Here is a 26,003-nt window from a genome sequence, read left to right as displayed (position 1 = left end):
CCTCTCTGCTGCTTCTTTGAAGGTTCACCATGAATCATCTTCCTCCTCTTTGGTCCTCCTCCAAACTCCTTCCCGGTGTCTCCGACCTCAGCATCCTTTTACCAACATCACGGTTCTTCCTCTCGTGTCAAAACCATTTCAATCTGCTTTCCTGGATTTATCTCCACAACACCTACCGCCCTCTGATGGATTCAGTCCAGATCTCCTCCATCCTCGCCACTCCCAGAGAGAACCTCAGCATCTCCAGCCTCTGGTCTTTTCCTAAGACTCCCCGTCCCTGAACCATCGACTGTCGACGCTCTGAAACGCATGGCTGCTGTCATCAGCATCTCCTTCAGACTTCTTTCATACTAGTTCCAACCCGACGTCATTCCAGGAGCCGTCAGAAATTAGGAGTGAGCCAGTCAATACAAAATTTGTCATTTAATGCAACATAACTGTGACTGAATTACAATTTTTATGGAAATAAATCACCAAACTGACAGGATGTTTCATACATGTATATATATTACAATGTGACTTGTTATATAATACAGTCAGGATTTGTTTTTAATAAAAATAAGCACTGGAGGAGAATGGTGATGCTTCTCGATTTTATTGTAAATCGCACATTATGCACATTTAGCAACTTCTGACTTGTTAATGAAGCTTGTTATGTGGTCACAGGACTCTGCACTGAGTGAGAGCTCAGACAAGTCAAACCAAAAGAAAAAAAGGCAAATCACCAGGAGCACTGAGAGCTGCAGATCTCACATCCAGATCCAGGACAGATGAGGGGGGGAAGTACCAAAACGAAAGAACCAGAAGGTTTTGTGGCTGTCAGTGATGATGAAACCTGTCTACCCCTTTTCCTTGTAAGTGTCTCTACGGAACAATAGGAGTGATGTGGAGCTTTTCATTATTGTTTGAAAAGGAGGTGAAATAACTGTTTTTCAAAAATGTCAAATTAAAACCGTGTCTCATCAGGACAAAGTCGAGGTCTGGTCTCACTGACACAAGAAATATTGCACACGTGATACTGTATTTTCTTCAGGGTGTTTTTGCATACAAGTGTCTGCTCCCTTTCCTATGTCTGTCAATGTTCCTCTAGTTGTATCATCGTAACTGTGATGAATCCAATCATTGTGGGGTCTGTGCCATTCAATCTGTGATGCGACATCATGTTCAGAGACCAAACTCTTCTTTGCTCCCATTTCGTCTAATTTTTGTACAAAGACAAAACAACTATCCAGTCATGCAACATTGTTTGGGGGGGATGGGGCTCGGGGGGGCGGGGCTTGTCTGTTGTCTTCTCTGCTGGTTAAGCATTCTGCATCTCTTTGCCGATCTTGTAGCTCAGGATCTTGTTCCAGTCGATCTTGGTGCGAGTCACAGGAAGCTGGCGGCGTAAGGCTTTGAAGGTAGTGTCCGACATGGTCTGGTAATTCTCGTTGATGGCGGTCTGACAGGAGAAAAACGGAAAGAGGTGGATGGAAGACAGCAGTATCGGTTAAAAAATGGATATAAAACACAGGGAAATGAGAGCTAGCGGCTGCCAGAGGCTGGAAACTCAAACTTTTCTACAACTTTTATTGTGGAGATCTTATCTTATGTGAAGTTCTACTCCATGTGGCCACTTCAGACCACTTCTTTCTCCTGGGTTTAACATCACACCATACAGTGGCCTGTGCTCCGTTGGCATAGTAACAGAAGTCAACAGCATGTAAGCTGACCCCAAGAGTGGAACCTTCTGCATGTGTTGTTCCTGCTGAAGCCATGACTACATAATCCAACTCTAAATGAGGGTCAAGTGACAAGATATCTACCAATTTACACAAAATAAATGTGAGGATTTTTAAGAAATATTGAAAACAACTGAGGAAATTCAAACCACATTGTGCCAAGTTTGAAGGTGATTTTTTACACTGTGCAGTTTGCTTCATAAAGATTGCCATCAAGTAAGGGTTAATGGCCGACGAAGTGTACGTTTTAATATAAGGCCTCATTTGAGTTCAATTAAATCTAGGACTAGAGATCTGTTTTCACCCTGGGTGAGACATCAGAAAAAAAGACGTTGCTGCTTTAGAACAATCGTGCTTGTTCATCCGTGGGTTTTTCTGGCCGATTTGACGGCACGGTGAGGAACTGTCATGAGATCATCAGCTTGTGAGAACTGGATGATTTGGCAGATGAAAGCTCACACACAAAAGCATGGGACATGTCCTGAAGATAAAATCCATCTTCAGTCTGCTGTGTTTTCCACGTGAGCAGAACTTTTAGCTACTTTATTGTAGACGTTGTTTGTCAGAGAATGTTCCATCTCCTTCAGCAGACTCCATACCTGATAATCGTTCTCTGCAGCTTCCATGATCTTCACAAACTCTTTAGCGGTTGAAGCTTCATTCTGTCAGATGAAAAACATGCTTAACTTGTTTCAGAACACACATGACATGAGTGTTGGAGAACTTCTCTGCTGTACTTACAGAGATCGACATGGATTCCTGAACCTCTTTGTGGCTCACCAGCTGAACATTCCCATCCTCATAGTAATGAACCTGGAAAGATGACATTTTCAAATACCTTCAATACAACTATTTAACACGACAAACAGCTGCATCTCTAATTTACTAAATTCTGCTTCTCGTGGTCAGTTTGTTCTGCGCGTCACAGGAGCAGCAGTGAAAGGAAGTCACCACAGACTGAGCTTACACTGCATCCGAGTTGATAAAAGAGACGTACTGGCAGGTATTTACGATGCATGCTTCTTGTGTTTGTCACTGCAATAACAACAAGTCTTCCTTCCTCACAGAGCAACGAAACAAACAAAAATACCTGGATTTTCATGATTCCTGCCACTTGGGTGGTGGAGGGGGAGATGGTGAACTTCCATTCTGACCTCCAGCGTCCATTCCTGTGCAGATTCAAAGACATTAGCCAGAACAAGAAATTACAAATACAAGAAATTGTATCTCCACTGGAATGTACGCCTCCCATATACAGTTAAAAATGTGATGGTATGAAACTTCAATCTCAGCACATGTGAAGAGCATCGGATAGTCGTAACGTTTTGACAGAAAGACAAAATAGTGGAGAATAGTGACCATTCAAATGAAATGGTGTTTATGAATGACAACATCCATATAAAATAATGCATTATTACTCAGTTCACTCTCAGCATGCTGTTCATGTGAGAAATGCAGTGTTTGGTAATAGTCGTATGGAGGCCTGCACACACAAAAATAAACAAAAAACATCGCTAATGTATCGTTATCGCGATGTCAAGCTGTGCAATACGCATATCGCAAAAGACGGCAAAATTTGCAATAAATGGTTACCCTAAATGTTCTAAAACAATCTTATGGCAGCTTGAAGTGTTTAACCAATCAAATAAATCCATTTATGCATTTGACCAATCGGATGGACTCATTCATGTTGGCTGTTGGCCTCCTATGTAGACGAGGGTCATTTAGAGTATAATTTAAGTTATGGCGACTCTTATTTAAAATAAACTGTTGCAGTGAAATGGAAATGATGTATTTAGTAGTTTTGCCATTTGTTCATGTATTGCATGTTATATCATCATCATATTGATCACTAATATCACGAGTTTTCCTCACATTGTGCAGCCCTAGTCGTATGTTATTTGACAGGATCATCACACCAACAACTTTCTGAGCACCTTAAGACCTGGGAGTAAAGCGGTTTGGTGCAGTTATTATCCAATTAGATTAACCTGATCAGCAGCAGCTCAGCAACACCTGCAGAGGGTCACACTGCACCAAAACACAGTGCAAGAAATGCCTTCAAACCAAGAAATAATGCTAACATAGAACAAAGAGAGGAGAACATTTGTTCAAATTCCATGATCTGAAACACACCAGAAGTTTTTGGGTTGAAACTGATGGCACTCGATGCACACGATGATGGTTTGATGTCCATCGATAGTTTTCCCGTAAATCTGAAGAGTGAGGAAAAAGAAAGGAACATTTAGATTTCCATCCAGTTTGTTTACATTTGGAATTCTGCTGCACTAACAGGTTTGTGGTTCAAATTCTGGTTTTGCCTACTGTCATTTCTGGCTTTATTTCTAACATTGATGTTTGTGTGGTCTAATCAAAGAAACGCTGGCTTGCACGTACAGTGCACACTCCACTGGGGTAGTGCTCCTTGACATAGGCCCTCACAGACGAGTCCACAGCACTCCTCCAGCCTTCCATGGAGCTGTCCACATCGTGGGGTCTCGGGTCGCTGGCCTCTTTTCTTAGGTGGTCAAACTTGAAAGAGATCTTGTTCTTGGGGTCCAACACCCGTCCGTTACCCAGGTCACCATGCTCTGTGATTAAGACCTAATGCGTAGAGTGGTGGATGAGGAGATGAAAGCAGGGACAGACGAACAAGCAGAACTGGGCTCCGCCCCGGGCTCAGTCTGCTGGGTGCCAGACTAATGAACTTTAGGCACAGCAACAGAGGGACATGATGAAATCTTTGCACAAGATACTGCAACAATGACTAATGCTGCCACACATCCACTCAGTATCTTACTTCACAGTAACTGTCAAGCACAAAGAGGAATACAGAGATAAAACATTTGTATTTTCCATTTTTCCTGCTCAGGACAGAGCATCATCGATGCAATCCCTTGATGTCATGATTACAAAGGAGTCTGATGAATGTTAACTTTTACAACTTAACGTGCTGCTTAAAAAGAATGCTCTGAGAAATAAGCAAATGTACATTATAAAATGTCACATTCCTTCCTGAGGCCCCTAAGGGCCACTTCCAGCCTCAGCACTCCCTTACCTGGCCTCTGCTTTTATTTGGCAACAACACTGTAATTTAGCCCGTCAGAGCATCCATTTCTTTAATTACAGTATACACATACTATAATTCACATATATGATGAGAATTTCCTAGCAAACCTAAGAACATTTGACAACCAGCAGCTCCTAGGTTTGCTTTCTTCTTGCAGTAGTAAAAAAAACAGGGGAGGAAATCAAATGTGTTAGAATTTTCTCTTCGTTCAATGAAACTGATTTGCACCCACAGCTGATTAGCTGATCGGAATTTCCATGTCTAAATGGAAATTCAGAACCCAGAATTTGATCAAATGTCAAAGCCAATTTTGTGCCACTTCAAAGTTCATACAGTATAACACTTCAGTTGGCTTTTGAAAAAAAAGAGAAGCAATCAAATGTGTTGCATTAGGTTTGGCACTTTGGATTTATGGCTATTTATTTATATTTATGGCAGTTCTCCAATGGGAACACTGGTCACAACATTCCCCTAGAACTCAGAGTTTCAGACTCCTGAGGTATAGGGATCACTGCCACAAATCAGAAATGTAAAAATGTTGTTGTAAATGTAACATCTTACATTAACATTGTCTTGTCTTCCTTAAATAATAGCAAAAAGTCTGTGGGTTTACTAACTCCAGAATGCTTAATCTACCCACCAATCCAGATTTCGGTCATAAAATCAAATTTGATTAAGTTACGTTTGAATTTGAAAAGTCTCTAAGTTTCGATAAATCAGAAAGAATGTCCAGTCCACACCATAACTATTTCTAACGTTACAGGTCACTGCAGTTTATGGGTTTCCCTAAAATTGTAATAGTAAATTTGGTCCTCTTGACTTTTTAATTATTCCCTTATAGAGAAACATCATTTTCACTGGTTTTGATTGGATGTAAACTCTACTGGGTGTTCACTGTCTTAACCCAATAGCCACTGGATGGGCTTCAGCTACTCCATGAGCCCAAACAGGAACAGGTAGACCTACAACCCATGGATAGTTTATATGATTGAGTTCTTTCCCCACTAAAATATGCATTTTGTGATGTTAAGACAATCTGCCGCCGATGACATGATCGCCATTTTTGATGGTGGCCATGTCCCTCTTTGTATTAATCATTCTTTAATCAATATATCATGAATAAAGAAATAGACAAACTCAATAAGTTGGGTAGAAATGAGCACATTCAGACTCAAAGCCAGTCATTTCATCTCAACTCCTCCAACAACACTGGAAAGGTAGGAGAACTCACCTGTTCTTCATAACCCTCGATTTTCACAGGAGTGAACTGGTCCAAGTTGTATTGTGCAAACGCGCTGCAGACAGAAACACAAAGTTACTACAAATGTTTTCACTGGTTCAATTGGCTTTAATGCACTTTCTAAACTGGAGTTTGAGCTTTTCACTTAGATAAACCTACTACCCAAATCCACTGAGCTAAACTTTGAATAATTGCTAAATATAAACCAAATACTTTAAATTACTCTTAACTTTGTCCAAATGAAAAAAGCAGTAAGACAAAGCAGTTCTGGTCATTAGAGCCTCCGTGAGCCTGGATCCGGCCCGGTCCAAGCAGTTGCTAAAGCACAGTGGACACCAAGTGATGCCGATTGAAAACCACATGGCTTTCAAAAGAAAGTCTTGTGATTGGTCATCGTGTCCAAATTTGAATTTTTTTGGATAGCTGCTGTTAATGACAAAATCCAAAGAAAGCTATAAAAATAAATACATAATAATATCTAATTAATTGCTTGAAATAAACCATTTCAAATCAAATCAATTATTTAAAATATAGTGATTTGATTTAAGCGATGACCAACAATATGTATAAAATGTAACATTTAGACATGTTTAAAAAAATTAGAACCATGTATGAGCAAGAATTGTATTAAAAATCCAGATTAAAACACACATTCCATACTTTCCTTTTGGCTGAAGCTTCTTTGCTTTGATTTTCTTTGACATTCATCCACGTTTACAGCTTGACATGCTAATAACTACAGCAGGTGAGCCTCCAGTAACTGAGGTTCCTGGTTAGAAATGCTGTCTGATTCCCATCAGCTCCACTTGAGCCTCGGGACCCAGGACCTAAACATTCACCAACGCCGCTTTGTGCTAAACTGAGACACTGGTGTTTGGAGGACTAGCTTTTGGATAGAGATTCAAAATACATTAAGCATTTAGGAGCAAAACATGGTTAGACTTACTGAGCTGCACCCTCCCTGAGAAGATTGTCATTGTTGAGCAGCAATCGCACATCTGAGGAGGAACATAAGAGCATTACAAAGACCAAATGAGCAAAGGCCTATTCTAGGAGGAAATCTTAATGCAGAGATCACAAGATCATCAGGTTGAGTCGGTTTTTTTTGGTATCATTGTTAGTCCTAAATATTGTAATATTTTCATTTTGATTGATCAACTGGTTTGATGATAACAGAACACAGACTGTTGCAATGGATGGACATTCAACTTAATCTAAACAAGTAATAGTTCTTGAAATAAACACAACTTTCTGATATTTATTACATGACGTTAAAGCTGGAGAACAATTAGTGATGTTTTCACAGATGATGTGAACTCAAACAGTCTGAGAATGTTGTGTTTAAAACAACTGCAGTGAAAACACAACAGCAGATACCCATTATTCTGAATTGATATCGATGCAACAAAGCTCATAAACAGCTTCATACAACCAAAAGAGTCAAAAATGGAGTTGTCAGTTTGTTCATGCATCCACATGCATGGATACACAAACACAAAGTAGTTTTCCAATTCTGCAGCACACGAGCTTAAAGCTCAGAAGGGCTTCAATCATAAACAGAAAAATAATCATTATATCTGTTGTTCTGCTCTCAGATATCTATATTTGTTAAACTGTACTGAAGTTTGGGAAACACAAATCTACTGTCCATCCTATGTATTTACTACAAATAAGGCTTTCAGAACGATTCACTGCGTTTATCATCCTGCACAAACCCAACCATCTGCTTTCCAATCTAAAATACTGAAATTATCTGATGTCATTGTAGTCAAGACAGTTCAATGTCTATATAAAATAAGACATAACTTGCTTCCAATGCACCTAAAAATGTTTGGAGGATACAGATTAAAAATTAGAATAACATTAAAAAGATTTTGCAGGCAGTAAATGGAGTAAAATTCTGGAATAAACTAAAACAATGTCCAAGTATTTATTTAACAATAAATATGAAGACATAATTTTCAATTCTTACATTAATACTCAATAGATATGGGATTATTTGTTGATGTCTGAGCCTCATGATGATTGTAATGAATGATGTGATAATAACATGCTAACAACATTGATAAATCCCTTCTAGACCTGGGGCCTCATTTATAAACGTTGCGTACGCACAAAAGAAGGCGTACGCCACTCTCTACGCAATAGTTGAGATTTATAAAAAGCAAACTTGACGGGAAAATGTGCGGTCCTCCACGCAAGCTCTGACCCAGGCGTACGCACAAAAACGGGTGAAATGAGAAACGGCGACACCGTCGGCAGATGGAAGAAACACGTGAAAGTGACAGTGTGTGCCAAATCGTGCTGGCATGTGCTGTGCTACACAATGTGGCACAGCTTAAAAACGTGCCTCTACCCCCTGGCGCTGATTGCTGTGTTGGCCCCGACCCTGAACCCCATCCCCACGCATTTGAGCCATTTGCTGCTGCTGTGCGCCAGCGTTTGGAAGTGATGCGTCGCTTGTAAAGAAAAAGAGGTGTGGAAAATATTATTTATTTAAGAATTCCCTCATCGTGCAGTTTATTTCAGTCAGGGCGATCTTGATTTCGCCCAACTCCTTGGCCACCTCTCTGATTGAACTACTGACTTCCCTCTGCATTTCAAGGACTGCATCGGTGAGGACACGCCCACTGCTGGAGGGTTGAGAGCCGCGTGCCGTGGAGACGCTGGGGCCAGACGGCTGCTCAGCTGCAGCATCGTAACCACTGGCCCCGCTGGAACACCCAGCAACTAAAATAAAATTGTTCTATATTAATAATCTGTAATTGTGTAGCCTGCATACATGTGACTTGACTGCATTCATTTTAATTATTTCTCTTACCTGTGTCACCCTGACCCTGGCGCGTCGGCGTCCCCTCCGTCTCAGTCAGGTGACTGAGGCGGAGGAGGACGCTGATAAGGGGGACTTAATAGGGATTCCCCAATAATAGCGGCCAGTTTCTCATCAAGAGGGGTCAGCTCCGGTCCCCACCCCCCCACCCCACGTGGCGGACACACTCTGGCGATGCAGCGCTAGACGTTTTTTTGCCTTGACTTTGATGTCCGACCATTTCTTTTTTATTTCGGCCACGGTCCGAGGTTGTGAGGCTACAGCATTTTCGGCGTCTGCCACCGTTCGCCACTCACGTGCCTTTTTGGCATTAGTAATGCCCACACTGTGCCCTCCAAACAACGTTTTATCCTCTTTTCCACCTCGCCAACGATAACTTCTACTTCACATTGAGTGAAGTTACGTTTTTTTGATTTCCTCTCTGTGTTTGCCATGATTTAGCAAGCCATGAATATTAATTTGTGGGCGTTTCACGGACTATTTATGGGCAACTGTGGGCGTGTCATGTAGCCGCAAAAAGCTGCGCTGCATTTAGAATCGGTTGTGATTTATAAAGGGAAAGATGCGTAGGATGTGCGTGCGCACGGTTTAATAAATCCGAATATTTCTGTGCGTTCGCACGTCCTATGTTTCATCCGTACGCCACTTCTGACGCAAATCCTACGCAAAGTTTTATAAATGAGGCCCCTGGAGCTACAGCTTCAGCCTGCCTCCTTTTCAAACATGATTTTATTTCCTAAATTCAGTCAAATGGAGACTCTTTTGCTCTTCTTTATATTCCCCAAATTTAAAATGACTGAATGACTGTAAGTCAGTCAAATCAAATGTCTGAGTTTGTCTCCATTTTCTCCAAAACAAGCTCAGGTTTATGCCTCCATGATCAGCTCTGATCTTTGGCATTAAACATGTTCAATATAAAGCACAAAGTAATAATAATACAGTCTAGCTGTTTTTTGCTATTTATGTCTTCTGCATCTGATGTTTGAGCATTACCCCCCTTTGGTTCCATAACCGTGTAGTGGTGCATTATGAACAGGCACAGAGAAGAGGCAGGACAATACTGCCCCCTAGAGTATCGTCTGCAGGTCGTGCAGAGACGAAGCAGACAGAAAATGATTGTGCCTTTTTAATTTTTTTGAGTTTAAAGACAGACAGTGCTCACTAATTTTCATTTTTAGGTGCAAATGTCTATTTTATTTCCTTTCTTTTAATGTAAGTTCAGTTCATGAAGTCGTTTAGGTTTATGGACTTTTAAAATGTTCTGGTGGATGTTGTGTTCTTTTGAGCCATTTCACCTTTCACTTTGAATTCCACTCATTATAGTCACATTATGCAAGTAGATGTTTTACAGCGTGTTGTCATTATATCAAAGTTGCATAACTAAATAAATAGCTAAAATAATGGATTACTTGTGAGTCAGCTGTTAACATCAAATCTCAATTTAAACTGAAGTGATCAGCAGCACTATTGTTTTCTAAATCTACCAAATGTGGACATCTTATGTATGTCAGATGTGCTGTCTCACTTTAAACAGTAATTAGTTAGTTACTAATTACATTAAGTAATTGAGTTAGTAACTCAGTTACTGTGTCTTAAAAGTAGTTACTTTGTCAGTTAAAATGTGAAAACATTTAATGACTTTCCTCAGCTGCCTGCAAACGGTATAGTTCTACCAATGAAATTAGATTGTTTAATTACAATGGAGAGACAGGATTGAAGTACAAAAATTTAAATATCAGAATTATCACACAACAACACAGCAACAGGCTATATATAATAATAATAATAACTTCTAATAAACTAAACGCAAAGGTTTTACGGTATCAACTTCTTTTGGTTGTCCTAATTTTTTGTTTAAATATCCAAAATAGTTTCAATCACAGTAATAGAGGGGAACATTAAACTGCAAAAAGCATCAACAAGAAGAGTTAGTTAAATAGAAAGCAACATATCGCTGCTGCACTTAAGTCATTCTCTGTAACTGCACCTTAACCTGAACTTTAACATTTTCATTCAGAATTATCAAACAGCACGAAAAATATAAACATAAATGATATAAACCTTACATTAGGAGGAAAAAACAAACTTTGCACATAAATAAAAGTAAATGCTACTATTATCAACAAACATTTCAAGTATCTTATGAAATTATATTTTTAGTAGCATATTCATTTTTCTGCTCTCATCATTGAAGTGCTTTATAAAAGTTTAACAGCACGGGAGTGGGGAGGATCTTTGAATGACTCCAGATTAAAATAGTCACCAAAAGCATAACTTCTACAACATATTTAACAATAATTCTGCTCATTTCTATGAGATTTACTGGGCTGTAAAATCCAGTTTGTCTTGTTTTAATGGTGTTGCTTTGCCACAGGAAGACCGCGGCTCAGTGGCTCTAGAGAAGAAGAGCTCCTTTACGATTAAATGGCTCCAGACAGACGTTGGTAATGTCTTTGTATGGTGACACAGTGAGAATAAACATGCATTTGTTTGGGTTTCATTAAAATAAAATAGTGTTGACATTTCCAGACTGGAAATGCTGCATTTGTCGCTGAGACTTAGTAACAATGTTACTCCCAACACTGATTACTAGCATTTAAGGTACATAATAACAAACTATATTAAACAAGCAGAGAATTCCCTGAATCATAGAAGTGTAGACATCAGGTTTAGATGCAGTACAGTATTTGGAGAACTCACCATTGAAAACTTCGTTGAACTCGCCTGGCGGAGCATGGATGACAAAGTTAGCTGCTATGCGTACCTGCAAAAAAAAGTGCTGTTTCAGACACTAATATAGCAAAATAAATAAACACGAAATTATAAAATACTTTCATACATAAAACTGGGGCTGCCCGATATGAGGAAAACTCGCGATATGCGATATTGGTGATTAATATTGCGATAAAGATATAAATTGCGGTATATAAACAAACAGCAAAACAACCAAAAACATAATTTCCATTTCACTGCAACAGTTTAAAAATTATACTCCAAATGACCCTTGTCGACGTAGGAGGCAAACATCAAACATAAAAGGGCTCATCTGACTGATCAACAACGTAAACGGGTCCTTCCGATTGGTTAAAGGCATAAAGGGATTTATTTCATTTGTTCAATATTTCAAGCTGCCATGAAATTGTTTTTGCACATTTAAGGTAACCATTTATTGCGATTTTCGCCGTCTTTTGCGGTATGCATATTGCACAGCTTAATGTTGCGATAACGATAAATTTGCGGTATATTGTGCAGGCCTACATAAAACCAACTTATTGAATGTAAAAAATTATACCACAAGGGATTTTTGGGAATCTATAAAAACTAACTCAGAAGTGCAAAAGCCATGACTCATCTTCAAGACCACAAGAAATTAACACTTGGATTTGTAGCAAATCTAAGGCAAAGTTTATGGGTTTGTTTTCTGAATCATAGAGGTGATGCTTTTAGTCAGGTGTTATACATTTCTTTGTGCAGCGCTGCCCACAGAGGCAGTGATCTGGTTGTGTCCAATATTTCAAAGTGAGTGTCTTGGCCTCCAGCATAAGTGAGCAGTCAGTTGTACACTTCTTTACTTCTCTAAGCCACACAACTTCCTGTTTTCAGATCACATGTTCCGCTGATAGTAAGGAGACGGCCCACTCCGTTTACAACCATATATGGAGATAAAAATGTGCTGAAGAGGACAGTACATGCTGCATGCCCTACCTACAAGTCTTCCTGACACTGACAGGGAGGCTCAGCTTGTGTCAGCCCAGTGCAAAAAGGACGTGGTTCAGGGAAGGGAGTGTGGTTCTGAGGGAGAAAGTGTCTCTGTGGCCTTTATTAGTGGTCTGTGTGTATCCAACTGCTCCCAAAGAGCTGTAGATTTATTACAGCAATGAAAAAATGCTAAGAAAAACATTTAAAATATATTAAAGACCTAGCACAACATTATATTGCTGGACTTGTATATGACCCCCATTATTAAGATAGATTACAAAAATTACGTGTTTAAAGCTCCTAACATTAAACGTATTCAAATGGAGAACTTTGGTTTTGCTAAGAAAAAAGAGGTGACAACAGCGATTCTATTGAGTGATACACCATAAACTATAGGTTTATCAGGATAAACAGCAGACCCAGGAGAATACAGATAAAAAGTAACCCAAGACGAACAGAAACCTTCACATTACGGATGAAAACAAAGATTAACCATTTTTAAAAATTAAAACAAGGTAAGAAAACAAGGACGGCCAGAAGGGGTATACTGACAGAAATTGCACTCTTTTTCTATTTCTTATATTAAGTCACAACACAAAAAAAGGCCTAAAGGCCCGTACACACCGGGACGAATATTCGCCAGGCGTTATTCGCCAGCGTTTTTTGCCACGTTTTTTGTGTTCACACCCAGGCGATTTTCGCTGACGATGAGCCGAGCGAACATGCAATTTCATTCCCTGACATTAGATGGCGCTTAATGTAAAACAGAAATATTCCTGTACACACGGTGGCGCTGCACAACTTTACGCTTCTTAAAGTCGCTTTTCACTCAGAAGAAGAGGGCAAGTTTTTACGCGCTTGTCAGAAAAATACAAAGAAAACATGAATATTTCAAGCACCAGTAGCTCCAACTGGTGCATCGTTCGGGGATATTTTAGAATGTCCGTCATTATTTCTTCGCGGCAGTGTAGACGCTACTTGCCGTCTATCTTCTTCGCTGGTATGTGTGCTCAGCAAGGCAGTTTTGTGTTTGAGCGCCCCCAAGTTGTGTTTTACTGTAACTTCAGAAGCTCCAGACACGTGTGCAAAAGCGCCATTCTCATTGGTCGAATAGTTTTCGACGCGGCGCGTCAAACCAAAAAAACGAACTCGAGGCGTTTTTTAAAAAGTGACGCTTTGACGCGTGGCATTTTTTCGCGTCGGTGTGCACACTCACATTGGTGCCCTTTGTTTAGTCACGAGGCGTTCAACGTCGGCGAATATCGCGGGCGAAATTCGTTCCGGTGTGTACGGGCCTTAAAACAGGATACATTGTCCAATAATAGGATACAAACCAGTCTGTGGTCACATACTGGCAACAGACGACTAATTAGTATAGCATCGTAGCATCAGTGACTTACAACAAAGCTGTCTCCAAATCAACCTTTTCTATTTCATTTTTTCTTGCTCCTGTAAGTCCAGCAGGTTTATCCTCCAGTTCTATCTGGATCCTGGTAAGAATTGTCACATCCTCGTCACATTGGTGATTTAACAGAAGTTATGGGGTGGGGGAGCTTCTCGTTTTGTTTGTGTACCTCGCAGAACAAACTCCTCTTTGCTAGTTGACGTTTTCATGTGTGTTCGTGAGAGATTGGCTGGTTGACCTTTTTCAGACCAGGGAGGCCCAACAAAAGCAGTTAGCTGGTTAAAAAAAAAGATCTGGATAAAAAAAAAAAATCTTCTGACACCACAAATTAGAACTAATCGATAAAGTCAAGCCCAGCCCTACTTGAAGGTGAAGCCACAAGTTAACAAGAGAGCCGGGGCATCTTCTGAAGGTTTGTGACCCAAAAAACAGGCAAATACACTCACACTGTGTGTGTGTGTGTGGAACATAAGTACTCCTGAAGTGTGGGACAGAAAATATTTGTTTGAGTGGAAAAGGCTTCCTTTCACATAGCAGACAAAGGCTGAAAATTGGGGGGATGGGTGCAATGCTTTATGCATAACGTAACTAAAGCAAGATCCCAGTTGCAAAAGTGACTGAAGCAGCTAGAAGATGGTCACCAATCCCTGATGTGTAAGATAAAGGCCAGTATAGTCATTTAAAAAAGTATGTTTGTCACCCATAATCATCAAGCATACGTGAAGAATGGATAGAGAAACGGAAAATGCCATTTTTAAAAAAAGATGTTCTGCATTGGTGGGGAGATGCAACATATCTGAATCTGCGTGAAAGACGGGACCCCAAAACAATTTGATTTTGAATTTATATAATTTATTTTGTTTTGTTTTAATGTTAAGCACTTTGTGTTGTGCTTTTATATGAAAATTGCTTTATAAATCAAGTTTGATTAGATTAGGACAAGGATGTTGAACTCTGTCTGCAGAAATCATTGCCATCCTCATGGATGATGACCTGGATGGGGTGTGTCCAGCCAACTAGAACAAGCCAGAGCGAGGTATGATGTCAAATAAACAGGAATGTGGCCCTCGGCCCCAACCCGGTTTAGGATCAATGTTTGTCTACCAAACCCAGACATGATTCAGCTTTAGGTCACAAACAGGTGGCCTGATTCTTCTTTTAGGACTTTTACCACAGAATTTGTGGCTTCATTTCCAAAGATGTCTTCCAAGTATTGACAAAACGCTATCAAATCCCTACACATAACACACCATAAAAAGCCAAAGCTATTGTTCCATTTTATCACCTAAGTCTTTGATCATATTGGAGTAGCTGACACGCAACAACTTTGACTTTGTGATAACATGGAGAAATGTTTGACAAAAATAACTACACAGACAGCCTTGTTGTTGGTTATCATCACTGACAGTAGAGAAAGCAATCGTTATCCGTCTCGTGTTTTGATCACATACCGCAATACAGTAACACCATAGTAAGAGACAAGTGTGAAGTTTTTACACCCCTCGACAGTCTGCATAAATTACCAACTAATGAGTGAAGACAGGAACCAAGTAATACCACCGCTGTGTCCTAATCATAAAGATACTGCTCCTTAATTATGAAAGAGGTTTTTGACTGTTCAAGTTGGATATCTAAAAAGTTGTGTAACTTTAACACAATGGGATTCAATAGACACTCAACTTTCATCTTGTCAGTTCACAGTGGGGCTGGGCGATGAATCGATTTTATAGATCAATTTGAATTTATTATTTTCACGGAGCACACTTTAAGACGTGGCAGAGAAATAAAAGAAACTTAATTCATAGGACATTCATGAAAAAACTATTTTCTAAATACAATAACAGACATGGATTCACTTTGAATGAAACTTTATTAGCAGCTTCTAACATAACAGAGTGTTGGGGTGAGAAAAGCCCCCTCATGAGAGCGCTGCATCTTTACTGTCAATGACATCATGACAAGAATCCAAAACATTCTAATGTTTCAGGCTGTTTTTTGTTGATTTCACCTAAAAATGAATCACCTGGAAGCAGAATTAGGAAAAAGGGGCTTCTTCTGTAAAATTTAGGGGTGTAGGAAAAAGTTGATTCGGCAAAATATCGCGATAGTTCATTTGACGATACTTGTATCGATTCAAAATGCTGCTAGGACGATGATTATTTAATTATTTCTGAGCTTCCTTCAGCGTCTGACTCTTGTTGTCCATTTCACCCTCTGACCGCTAGTTGGCAGCAGAGAACACAGAGCCTCTTTGAGCAGCTCTACTCTACACAAGAGAACAGGAAGACCTCAGCCAGAGGCAGCTTGTTTCATTGTTATGAGACATGAACTACTTCGTTTTTACTTGGGATGGATACCAAACAAACTCTGAGCCATGTTGCTGCCAGTAACATATAAAAACGTGGATTGCTGTGCTTTTTAGCGGCTCAGATAAATATGAGTGAAGCACGGCAGCGGCTTAGCATCGGCTAAAATCCGGGCTAAAGTTCTGCAGCACCTCCCAGCAATAGATTCTAGTTTAGCGACCTGATGGATCAGATGGATGTGTACAACGCTCTGAAAAAAAGGCAGACATCGTGGCGATCTACGTTGGTTTACCTCCGCGTGTGAGAAGCGTGGCTGCAAAGGTTCAGCAGAGTCAGAGCAGACTGATACGTAAACAAAGCACCTTTGTCACCTTAAAGCAACTTTCCTTCATTCTGTCATGCTGCCTCCTCATCACACTTTATTGTTTCTGGAAAGAATCAGTGCCCCCACCCACACTTTATCTTTGAAGCACCATTCAGGCTCCTGGACCGTTTAAAAGTACTGGAGGAGCTACAATTAAGCAATGTTTAAAATAAACAGCATTTTATTTCCCCAATAGGAACTCATTGGTTAAGGCACATTCATTCTTTTTTTTTTCTTATACTAAAAAATATTTTGTTGTGGAAATCACACAATGTTGACTGTTCCCTTTCTAAATTTTTAGTAACCAAAATAAAAGCACTATGAATTTGCTTTGGGAAACAACTTCTATATGAGATATTGTTGTTGTGCTTAACATTGTGATCATTAAATAAACTGAATTTGACCATTCTATTACAGTGGAAGACATTAAAATTCAGGTAGAGTCTTTTCAAAGTCCTATTTTTTTTTTAAAAGAAAGAAAATATGTTTCGGTAAAATATCGGGATACGCATCGTATCGTCAGACTCTTGCCAATACACACCCCTAGTAAATATGTTCCTCTTAAAAATCTGCCCTTGTTTTCTCAGCAGGTTTGAATTTAAATTTACAGTTAAATTATTTTAAAGATGTGTTCATACTATTTATTAATTACTTTAATGCAATTTCATTTTCTTAAAAAGAATTAAGAATTGTCCTTCTCTTCAAACTACAGGTGACTGACCGACACCCCTCTCCTCATAGGGGGTACAAGGGGGCTTTTAGTTGTGCTATAGAACAGAAACAACTCATTTACGATAGAAAATTAAACACTTCATAGAGCGTGTGAAAATGCCAAAAGCAGAGAGCACAGACTGATTACAAATCGGAGTCAGTGAAAACCACTGATCTTTTCTGATGTGTTCATTATGTTGAGACTTCCTCTCTCTCTGCACTCAACATACTATCAGTTTTTAAATAACACCTATAGTTTTTCTTTCTAAAATAACAAAAATACTTTGTAGCTGCCAAAAGTGGGGGTACGACAAAGTTGTTTCAACACCTGAAACAGACACTGCGTTGAGTGTGAGGAGCGTCTCTCTTTAAGAGATGCTCATGGTAGCGGTGGTTCACCAAACATCCGCTGCATTGTTCTACGAACATTTTTATAGGTTTTACTTAGTTAAACTTTGAGTTTGAGCACATTTCAAAAGAAGATGTTGAAACAGTCTTTGTTCAATATATTCATTCATTAGTAATTTTTTGTTAAAGAAAGTAAAAGGTGGGAGAAAAAAATCGATTAAGATTTTTATTTGAAATGGGGGGGAAATTATTGTCTTTTTTTGCCATTTGCCTTTACAGAAAAAACCTCTCCAAGGAATTAAAAATATTGCATCTTAAAATATGTAATTTTATTTAGACAAAGTAAAAGTTTTGATTTTTATTTTTATTCTTGGGCAACGTCAAAGTCTATTTTACTAGAATTCTAGCAATAAACATTAGTGTTTTCTCTTCTTTAGTGACTGGACTAAAGTAAAACATGAAGAAACTTAGTTTAGAAGCACCAATTTTTGTTTTATTTATTTTCCCCCCTCATTTTGGGAACATGCTTGATTAGAAAAATGAAAAAATAAGTGTTCAATGAATAAAATAAGAAAAAATATTGATGGGAAAAGAAGCAAAAATATATACCGGTACATAAAAACAGAGGATTTTTGTTCAAAATGACTGACAATTATTTGGGTTGTTATTCTCGTTCCTTTGAAAATAAAAAGTTGTCTTTTTCTATGTATTGTCTTAAAACAAGTAATAATCTATTTAGACAATTAAACAAATGCATATTTTATGGATTTCAATATAAAGTTGAAGTATTATTTTTAAACTCATATTTACTTGTTTAAGCCACATCCATATAGAAACCAACTACATTTTATTTTTATAGATGCAAAGCTCCAATGTTTGGCATCTTTGGCTTTTAAAAGGTCTGGAGTCTACATTCCTGTTCTGATGAGAACTTCTTTATTCTAAAAAAAAACAAAACAAACACTTTTATATTTTAACTAATTGACAGTTAAATCTGGCTATGGAGAAAGCATGATGGAGGGCCTTGACTAATGACCCACAATGGATGAAGCTCACCACGCCTCCTGGGAAGCAAACCCTGGTTAGTCAAAGACAGCAATACGTTCAACTGTTTCCTAAGAAACAAAACAGTAAAAGGAAACAGTTGAACGTATTTCTCTCAGAAGATCAATAGTAGGATTAGGACCAGGCGATGGAAAATTAATCAATTTCTTCAAATTATCTGAATTAGCAACTTCTGTTTTTTTATTTATAATGGTCATTTATCTTCTTTTCCGTTTGTCCTCAGGACAGAAAATGTGCCTTCATCTAACCCTTTCCTCACCTGCACCAACCTCCCTCATGTCCTCCTCCTCTGCATCCTTGAACCTCCTCTTTAATGTTCTCTAAGACCTCTTCCTGGTAGCTCCAACCTCAGCATCTTTTCACCAGCATCATCACTGTTCGTCCTCTCTATGTGTCCAAACCATCTCCATCTGCTTCCATGCATTTATCTCTACAACGTCTACAATGATCTGTTCCTCTGATGGATTCAATCCTGATGCATCCAGGTCAGCCCTACTGTGAACTGACAAGATGAAAGTTGAGTGTTTATTGAATCCCATTGTGTTAAAGTTACACAACTTTTTAGAAACCCATCTTGAACAGTCAAAAACCTCTTTCATAATTAAGGTGGCACCTCCCTACCCATGCAGTTCACACATAGGATAATGTCTTGGCAACAACATGGCAGCCTGCTGTGGCCAAAAAAAAAGGACATGGGCCAAACCCTGCAGTAACATTTGCTTGTAGTTTGTTGAAACTTCAGCAAGCAGCACAATAAACTCATTCCAGCTCTGCAGCCGGAATGTACTGTGGAGTTGAAGGAGAGTCTGCTTCTGTCAGCTAAAAGGATACTGATACACCAATAAAAAACAGTTCACCATGGATGTCTCGTTTTCCCATTGCATATCTGTGTTATCTCATTGAAGACATGGGGCCTTTATTCACTGTTAAAAAGTCAGGATTCATTAAAATGTTTTTCAATTTAAACAGATTTTTTTTTGGTTTCTGCTATTATATGAAAAGGAAGATGTGTTGGTTTCAGTGAACCCATTACATTAGTTCTCTGTCCTAAAATGTCAATTAATTTGTTGTTTTTCTAAAATAAGACTATAATAAGTATTCATTTTGCATCTTGGGTGTGAATAAAAACAGTTCCGTCATTGTTCAGTTTAGTTCTGTTAGAATTTTTGCTTTGAAAACACCGTCTTGTGCTTTTTCTTTTTAGAAGAAATTGAAAAAAAATAGAATTTTAGTTGATTTCAATGTTTTATTGTGTATGCCAGCTCTGTTAAGATCAGCCTAAAGAGGGTCTTGCTTTATAGCCAACTAAAGACAAATTAGGATAGTTTGTCTACCAAATCAAATTGACCCACAGCAACAGTAGCACTCACAGTGATCTTGGTTAATGTATGTAAAAGCAAACATCACATTACTACTATTCCATCAGTGTTTCCTAACCTTGGTCCTTAGGGCACACTGTCCTGTATGTTTTCTATGCTACTCTGCTCAAACATCAGATGATCATTAACAACCTACACAGGGACTTTATAATGGCTGCCATTAAAGATAGGAGTCTTTGCTCTGACACCTGCCTGTGGATCCTGTCTCCGGCTTGACTCGCGCCCCTGACTGTCCCCCAACTCCTGCTGGACGAAGCTCGTCTGCTGGACTTCAAATATGTAGTTGTAGTGTTAGATAAGTTAATTCTTCTCGAGGAGTTCTAGTAAATCGCCTGTCCGTCCTGGGGGAGGATTCCCTCCTTCATGTGGACACCCCTGAGGTTTCTTCGTTATTTCCGGAATCCAGTTTTTTAGGAGTTTTTCCTTACCGCAAAGGGGGGTCTAAGGGCAGGGATGCCAGTATAGCTTAGTCAGTTTGTTAGTTTAATTTAGTATTTTTCCCATTGAACTCTATGTATTCATGATCCTTTTGAGTTCATGTTTCACTTTTGCAATTACCGATACGAAGCCCATTGATAGGACTGTTGTTGTGAATTTGGGCTACATAGATAAAATTGAATTGAATTGAGTTGGGAGTAACTAAAACTACTAATTAATTCAAATATGTGGTTCAGGAATAGAGGTGTCAGCTGAGTGAAGGACAGATTAGGATGGAAGAGAGCAGGAGGGTACAGCAATGTGGAGGTGACCGGACAGGTATGAAGGTTGTGGATTGCTATAAGGTGAATAGCGAGAGTTTGTAGCCCATTTTACATTTGACCAGGAGCCAGTGAAGCTGTTGTATGGGAAGTGTGGTGTAGGGGTGGGGCTGTTGTCCGACCAGCTGAATTCGGGACCACTTAAAGCTTGGTTGGGGATACGTCCTAAAGGACAAAGAGAAATGAACTGAAATAGTCAATCAGCTGGAGACAAGACTAAGGACCAGGATGGAGACATTCTGGGCTGAGAAAGGGACAGAGGGGAATGATATTTCCCAGATAAAAAAGGCAGGCCAGCTGATGTTCAATTATACCTGACTCTAAAGGAAGAAAGGGGGGGGGGGGGGATATGGAGTTACTGATACAGAGAAACATGATCTGTTTTGTCACCAAGTTCAAGAAAGTCAAAGGAAAACCAAGATCTAACTTCTGAGAGACAACTGGTTAAACATGGGGGATGGGTTTAAGTCAGTGCTTCTCAATTATTTTTTGCCAAGCCCCCCCTAGGGAAAATAACATGTTTCGAAAATAAAGACACGTCATCAAAATGTCTACAATAGTTCATAAAGCATGACATAATTAGCATGAGCTGAGTCATCTAAAGGCACGCCATGATCCTGGTGTTGGGCAGCAGGCAGCGCTCCGCGTGCCCCGTTTCACCTCGCAGCCTGAGCCCACTACCCCTCCCCTTTCCTTCTCACACACACACACGCGTGTGACAGGAGACAGGAGCAGCTGCAGGGACGGCAGTTCACAGTTTCAGGCTGTTACAAACTCTGTCATATAACAGATAATAGGAAACCATGAGTGGCGCAGATTTTTTTTTTACAAGCACTGAGCCGCTGTCACCCCCCCCCCCCCCTGCAAATTTAACGGGGGGGGGGGGGGGGGGGGTTGCTGTTTTTCCATTCATAGAAAAAATAAAATAAAATGGATGACAAATATTTTTTGGTATTTATCTATGCAAATAAGCAAGTGCGAGAAACATTAACTAACAGATTGAGTAAAAACCACTTCCTGTAAAACCAGAGTGGTTTCTTTGCTGAAATCAGGAAGTTGATTGTCTGGCAGCAGAATAACTCAGACATGTCTGCGCTGATCTTTCACATCTGCACCAGTGAGGAAATTCTTCCCCCCAGGTTAATCATTTACTAAGGGTTTAGCCTCCTATAACATTTTCAGTCAATGAGCTTCCTATGTATTTAAAGTAACTACAGTATATTAAGAAAACAAGACAGGACAACATTTCAGAAGAATTACATGTCACAGAATATATATAAATATATTCTTGTGACATGCAAATGTTTCTTTCACATATTTTTTCAGACATGAACATAAGAAACAAACAAATTGTTTATGATAGAAATGTTAAAGAAATATTATACTAGATTAAACCGTGTTAAATCGTACATTAATTAAATTATGATTCAGTATTTTGGTCATTTGCCAACAGTTTCCTGTTGTTATTATGCATAAAATATATTTGAGCGTGTTTGTTTTTCCCCCCAAAATAAATTCTTGCAATAATTTCCTTCACAAGAAACAAAGAGTGTGAATTGCAACAGAACTGTCTTCACAGATGAAGAAGACCTTGGTGGGAAAACACTGTGACAGCAGGCCACTGGGAGACTAATCTTTTTCTTACTCCACCAGTCCCAGACAAACAGAGTTTTATTTTGATTCCACAGATCACAACCAGATGCAAAGAATCATTTCTTTAGCCATATGCACTGCATGCTACATATATCCTATGAAACCAGTTACTTCTAAACAATACTATGCAGGTTATGTAAAAAATATAGAATAAAAACAGGCTAGACGCAAAACCTTGTACTTGTTACTATTGTTACTTTTAAAATTTGTTCTGCATCGTGTTACAAACAGTACCTAAATTTGGATAAATCAGACAGGATCAGAAACAAACTTGTCTACATTCCATTTTTTTCCATGACCTGCAGAAAACTGCCTGAGCGTGTCTGAGCAGATGGTTGACTGCTCCAAGCAAAAAACCTAAAGACCCACTTCCATAAAAATAGGGTTTTGAGTGTTTTTAACATGTTCTTGTAGCATGTTTCTCACGATTAAAGACATATACAAAAGAATTTAAGCTTAAATCTGCATTTCTGAGTATTTCTTTATTCAAACGTTGGTGAATCAGAAACAGACGAAAAAAAGGGCAGTTTGAAAAAGCTCCCAGTTGTGACGCAGTAACTGAAATGGGTGGGCCACAAGCTCCCTGCTCTGCTCCATTCTGATGCCTCCACTTGCAGACAAATAGATCCATGTGCGTCTCTGTTCTCCTCGTCGGAGCTGCCGTGTGGCTCAAAACTGAACGACTTGATAACAGCGGTATCGCTCGCCTCTTCTGTTGTACCACTAATGTTAGCTTGGGGTTACGAGCGAGTGGCACAGTGTGTAGACAAAGGGATGATGGGATATCAGCGGAGGCTTACTTCCTCACCAAAAGTCCCGCCCACAACTCTGAGGCAATTTTTTAAAGAACTCTTGCCGCTCTGAACAAACTGTCCTAGAAGACAACACAGGTTTTTGAAATAATCATGCATAATCAGGATTAAAAGACCAGGATCTAAAAATTGACCAAAAGATGATCAGAGTGGAACTTTAAAACTTGGATTGTGGAACGAAGTTATTCTTTTATTTAAAAATCTGTTATTTAAAGAAATGTTACTAATAACCAACTTGGTGCATTAAAAGGAGGAAAATGACAACTCCTTCATCTACATGTTTTCAGAGTCTACAATTGGTTTAAAAATATTACCAAAATACAAGATGAACAACAAACATACCCGCCTTTTTTGAAGACTTCTTTTAAATGCTAAAAGAAGTTACAAATGGCTTATATAACAGTTTCTATACATTTCAGAACAAGCTGCCAGATTAGCATGCAGGAGCCATAAGAGGATCCGGATGAACCACAAACATGACCTGAAACCTGCTGGTCAACAGCATAAGATGCAGCCAGAGCAGTTAGCTACAAGGAAAACCACTACCGTATTTTCCGGAGTATAAATCGCACCAGCCCAAAAATGCATTATAAAGTAGAAAAAAACACAGATAAGTCGCACTGGACTATAAGTCGCATTTTAACTTTCACAACCTTATATGACACAATCATAGCAGACTGTTTATCTAATAATTTCACAGTAATTTTTTCTCAAACTTATTTATTTATTCCTTTCATGAAGCATCATTGGCTAACTAATACTCTGTTTTCATCCTGTATTTGTAGAAACAGTTTTCACTTTTATTGCATTTCTGAATCTATGAAATCATTGGAAAATAGAATATTATGTTGTTAGCCTTCAAGATCTTACTGTAAAAAAAAGTTTGCTGATTCTCTGAGTCACTTAACATCCTCTTAACACTTAACATACCTCATACATCAAATTGACCCAGAAACATCATCTCTGTTCCTCACAAATGAACATAACAGGAGGGTTAACAATGTATTTATTTCAATTTATTTCTAATATAAGTCGCTGTGGAGTATAAGTCGCACCCCTTGCCAAACTATGAAAAAAAGTGCGACTTATAGTCCGGAAAATACGGTAGTTCCTTTCAAGACTCCTCTAACCAATTACTGAGACAGAAATGTGACTTCTGACAGTCTAGCAATAGACTAGGATTTAGAAAGGACTCCTGGAAGCAATGACCCCCCCCCCCCCTCCCCCCCAAAGCAAACATTTCCTGGGGGCTCAGTTGAGTTGAAGTACCTGATGAGTCTGTCTCTGGTTGGTTTGCGCGAGTTTCACATTTAAGGAAATGAAGAACCGAATTAAGACAGAAATTTCTCACTAAAGGGAAGTCATTTGACAACATTCTTTTTTCTGTTGTATTAAGAAATAAGATTTAACAGTGTAGTTCTAGTTGTTGTTGGGTGTTCAGTAACTTACAGTTAAATATTTGATTACACAAAAATGCAAGCGTTTGCAGACCATTGCATAAATATTTAGCGGGCTTTACACGGAAATGCCCGCGGTATGCTGCAAAACTAGCAGTCTTACGAACAGTTTTAATGATGTTTTCCCGACGCGTTGTCGTCAAAACTGCGAAAAGGGCGTGTTAGTTAGTTAGTGCGGCTAACGGTTAGCGGGCTACAGCCATGCTAAACTTACACAGCTAGCATTCTGAAAACTTCCCAACACAAGTAACCCGAGACACTGGGCTGAAATGACAAGTCAACCTCACCAAAACGGTGTGAGGGCTAACGTCGAGGTGAATTTGTAATACGTTCACTGATCCTATTTTGAGTCAGGACCGTAGAAGGAGTCGGCGTTAGAGAGTCTCAAATGAGCGGAAGTTGAGCTAAAAATAAGAGAAGCAGCACCGTCTGTCCTGTCGCCAAGCTTTTCTTCCCATTTCATTCTCATCTCCGGGTCAGACTGGAAGGTAGACCCCCGAGCAACCTAAAATCCCAGTCCAGGCCCTTCCCACTCAGGTTTAGCTTCAAATAAACGCTTTATTACCTTTTCCTCATCGGGTAGCTGCTCCTCATGATCCGCCATCTTTTCTTCCGGCACAACCAGCTTGTCAGAGCCCAGTGACGTCACCCCATGGGTGGTTCCCAGGAGTTTACCGCGCAGCGTCACCGTTGTCGGCGCGTGCACGTAGAGCGCCGCTGCTCTGCTTGTTTGGTTTTGGGAACTCAAAGCTAGTGAGACATTATGCCATTTACATATTAAAAAACGATTTAATTTTGATAAAAATTCATGCTCCTGTGAAAATTCTACTGAGATAAATAATCCTTTTTTAAATGCACCAAAACACAAACATTTTGGAGCATTTAAAAAACAAAGCCGGTCTAACCAAAATAATATTTAGGCTATACTTTTACAGATTATAAAACATTTTGAATTCTTCTACCAAACAAAAGTGAAGTTTTAATTTAATCCTCTTACTTGCAACATGTTTATACATAAACAAAGAGTGCTGAAAGGACATCCCATTTTTAATGTATTTTTGGTTGAATTGGAAAATACTTAAAATATATCAAAACACGTATAAAAAATGTATACCATATGTTCTATCATAACAATATTTTTTTGTTTGTCTTTTCCTGAATAATTTTTTTTTTATATTTTGTTTT

General features: G+C 39.2%; 1 protein-coding gene across 1 annotated transcript; it reads right to left on the bottom strand.

Moving 5' to 3' along the window:
- Positions 1 to 404: 404 nt before the first annotated feature.
- LOC101162270 (capping actin protein of muscle Z-line subunit alpha 2) lies at positions 405 to 25,535 on the bottom strand. Its single transcript, XM_004086226.5, has 10 exons — positions 25,384 to 25,535; positions 11,562 to 11,625; positions 6,978 to 7,029; positions 6,023 to 6,086; positions 4,119 to 4,325; positions 3,858 to 3,937; positions 2,812 to 2,890; positions 2,463 to 2,534; positions 2,321 to 2,383; positions 405 to 1,441 (listed from the first exon to the last, which is right to left on the bottom strand). Exons 1-10 carry the CDS (start codon positions 25,420 to 25,422, stop codon positions 1,301 to 1,303), a joined length of 861 nt encoding a protein of 286 aa, XP_004086274.1. The 5' UTR covers positions 25,423 to 25,535; the 3' UTR covers positions 405 to 1,300.
- Positions 25,536 to 26,003: the final 468 nt, after the last annotated feature.

This window comes from Oryzias latipes, chromosome 6, assembly GCF_053564925.1.
Source record: "Oryzias latipes strain Hd-rR chromosome 6, Olatipes_Hd-rR_3.1".
Lineage (NCBI taxonomy): Eukaryota > Metazoa > Chordata > Actinopteri > Beloniformes > Adrianichthyidae > Oryzias > Oryzias latipes.
The sequence above is the reverse complement of the archived record's forward strand: the minus strand, read 5'-3'. Positions and strand labels throughout refer to the sequence as shown.

Bases quoted from the DNA above. Each gene is read 5' to 3' on its own strand.
- LOC101162270 (XM_004086226.5), bottom strand. From the start codon at position 25,422: ATGGCGGATCATGAGGAGCAGCTACCCGATGAGGAAAAG. The intron at 2,384-2,462 runs GTAAGTACAGCA...TTCATCTGACAG, and splicing joins AGGAATCCATGTCGATCTCT to AATGAAGCTTCAACCGCTAA. The intron at 1,442-2,320 runs GTATGGAGTCTG...TTCTCCTGTCAG, and splicing joins CTGCAGAGAACGATTATCAG to ACCGCCATCAACGAGAATTA.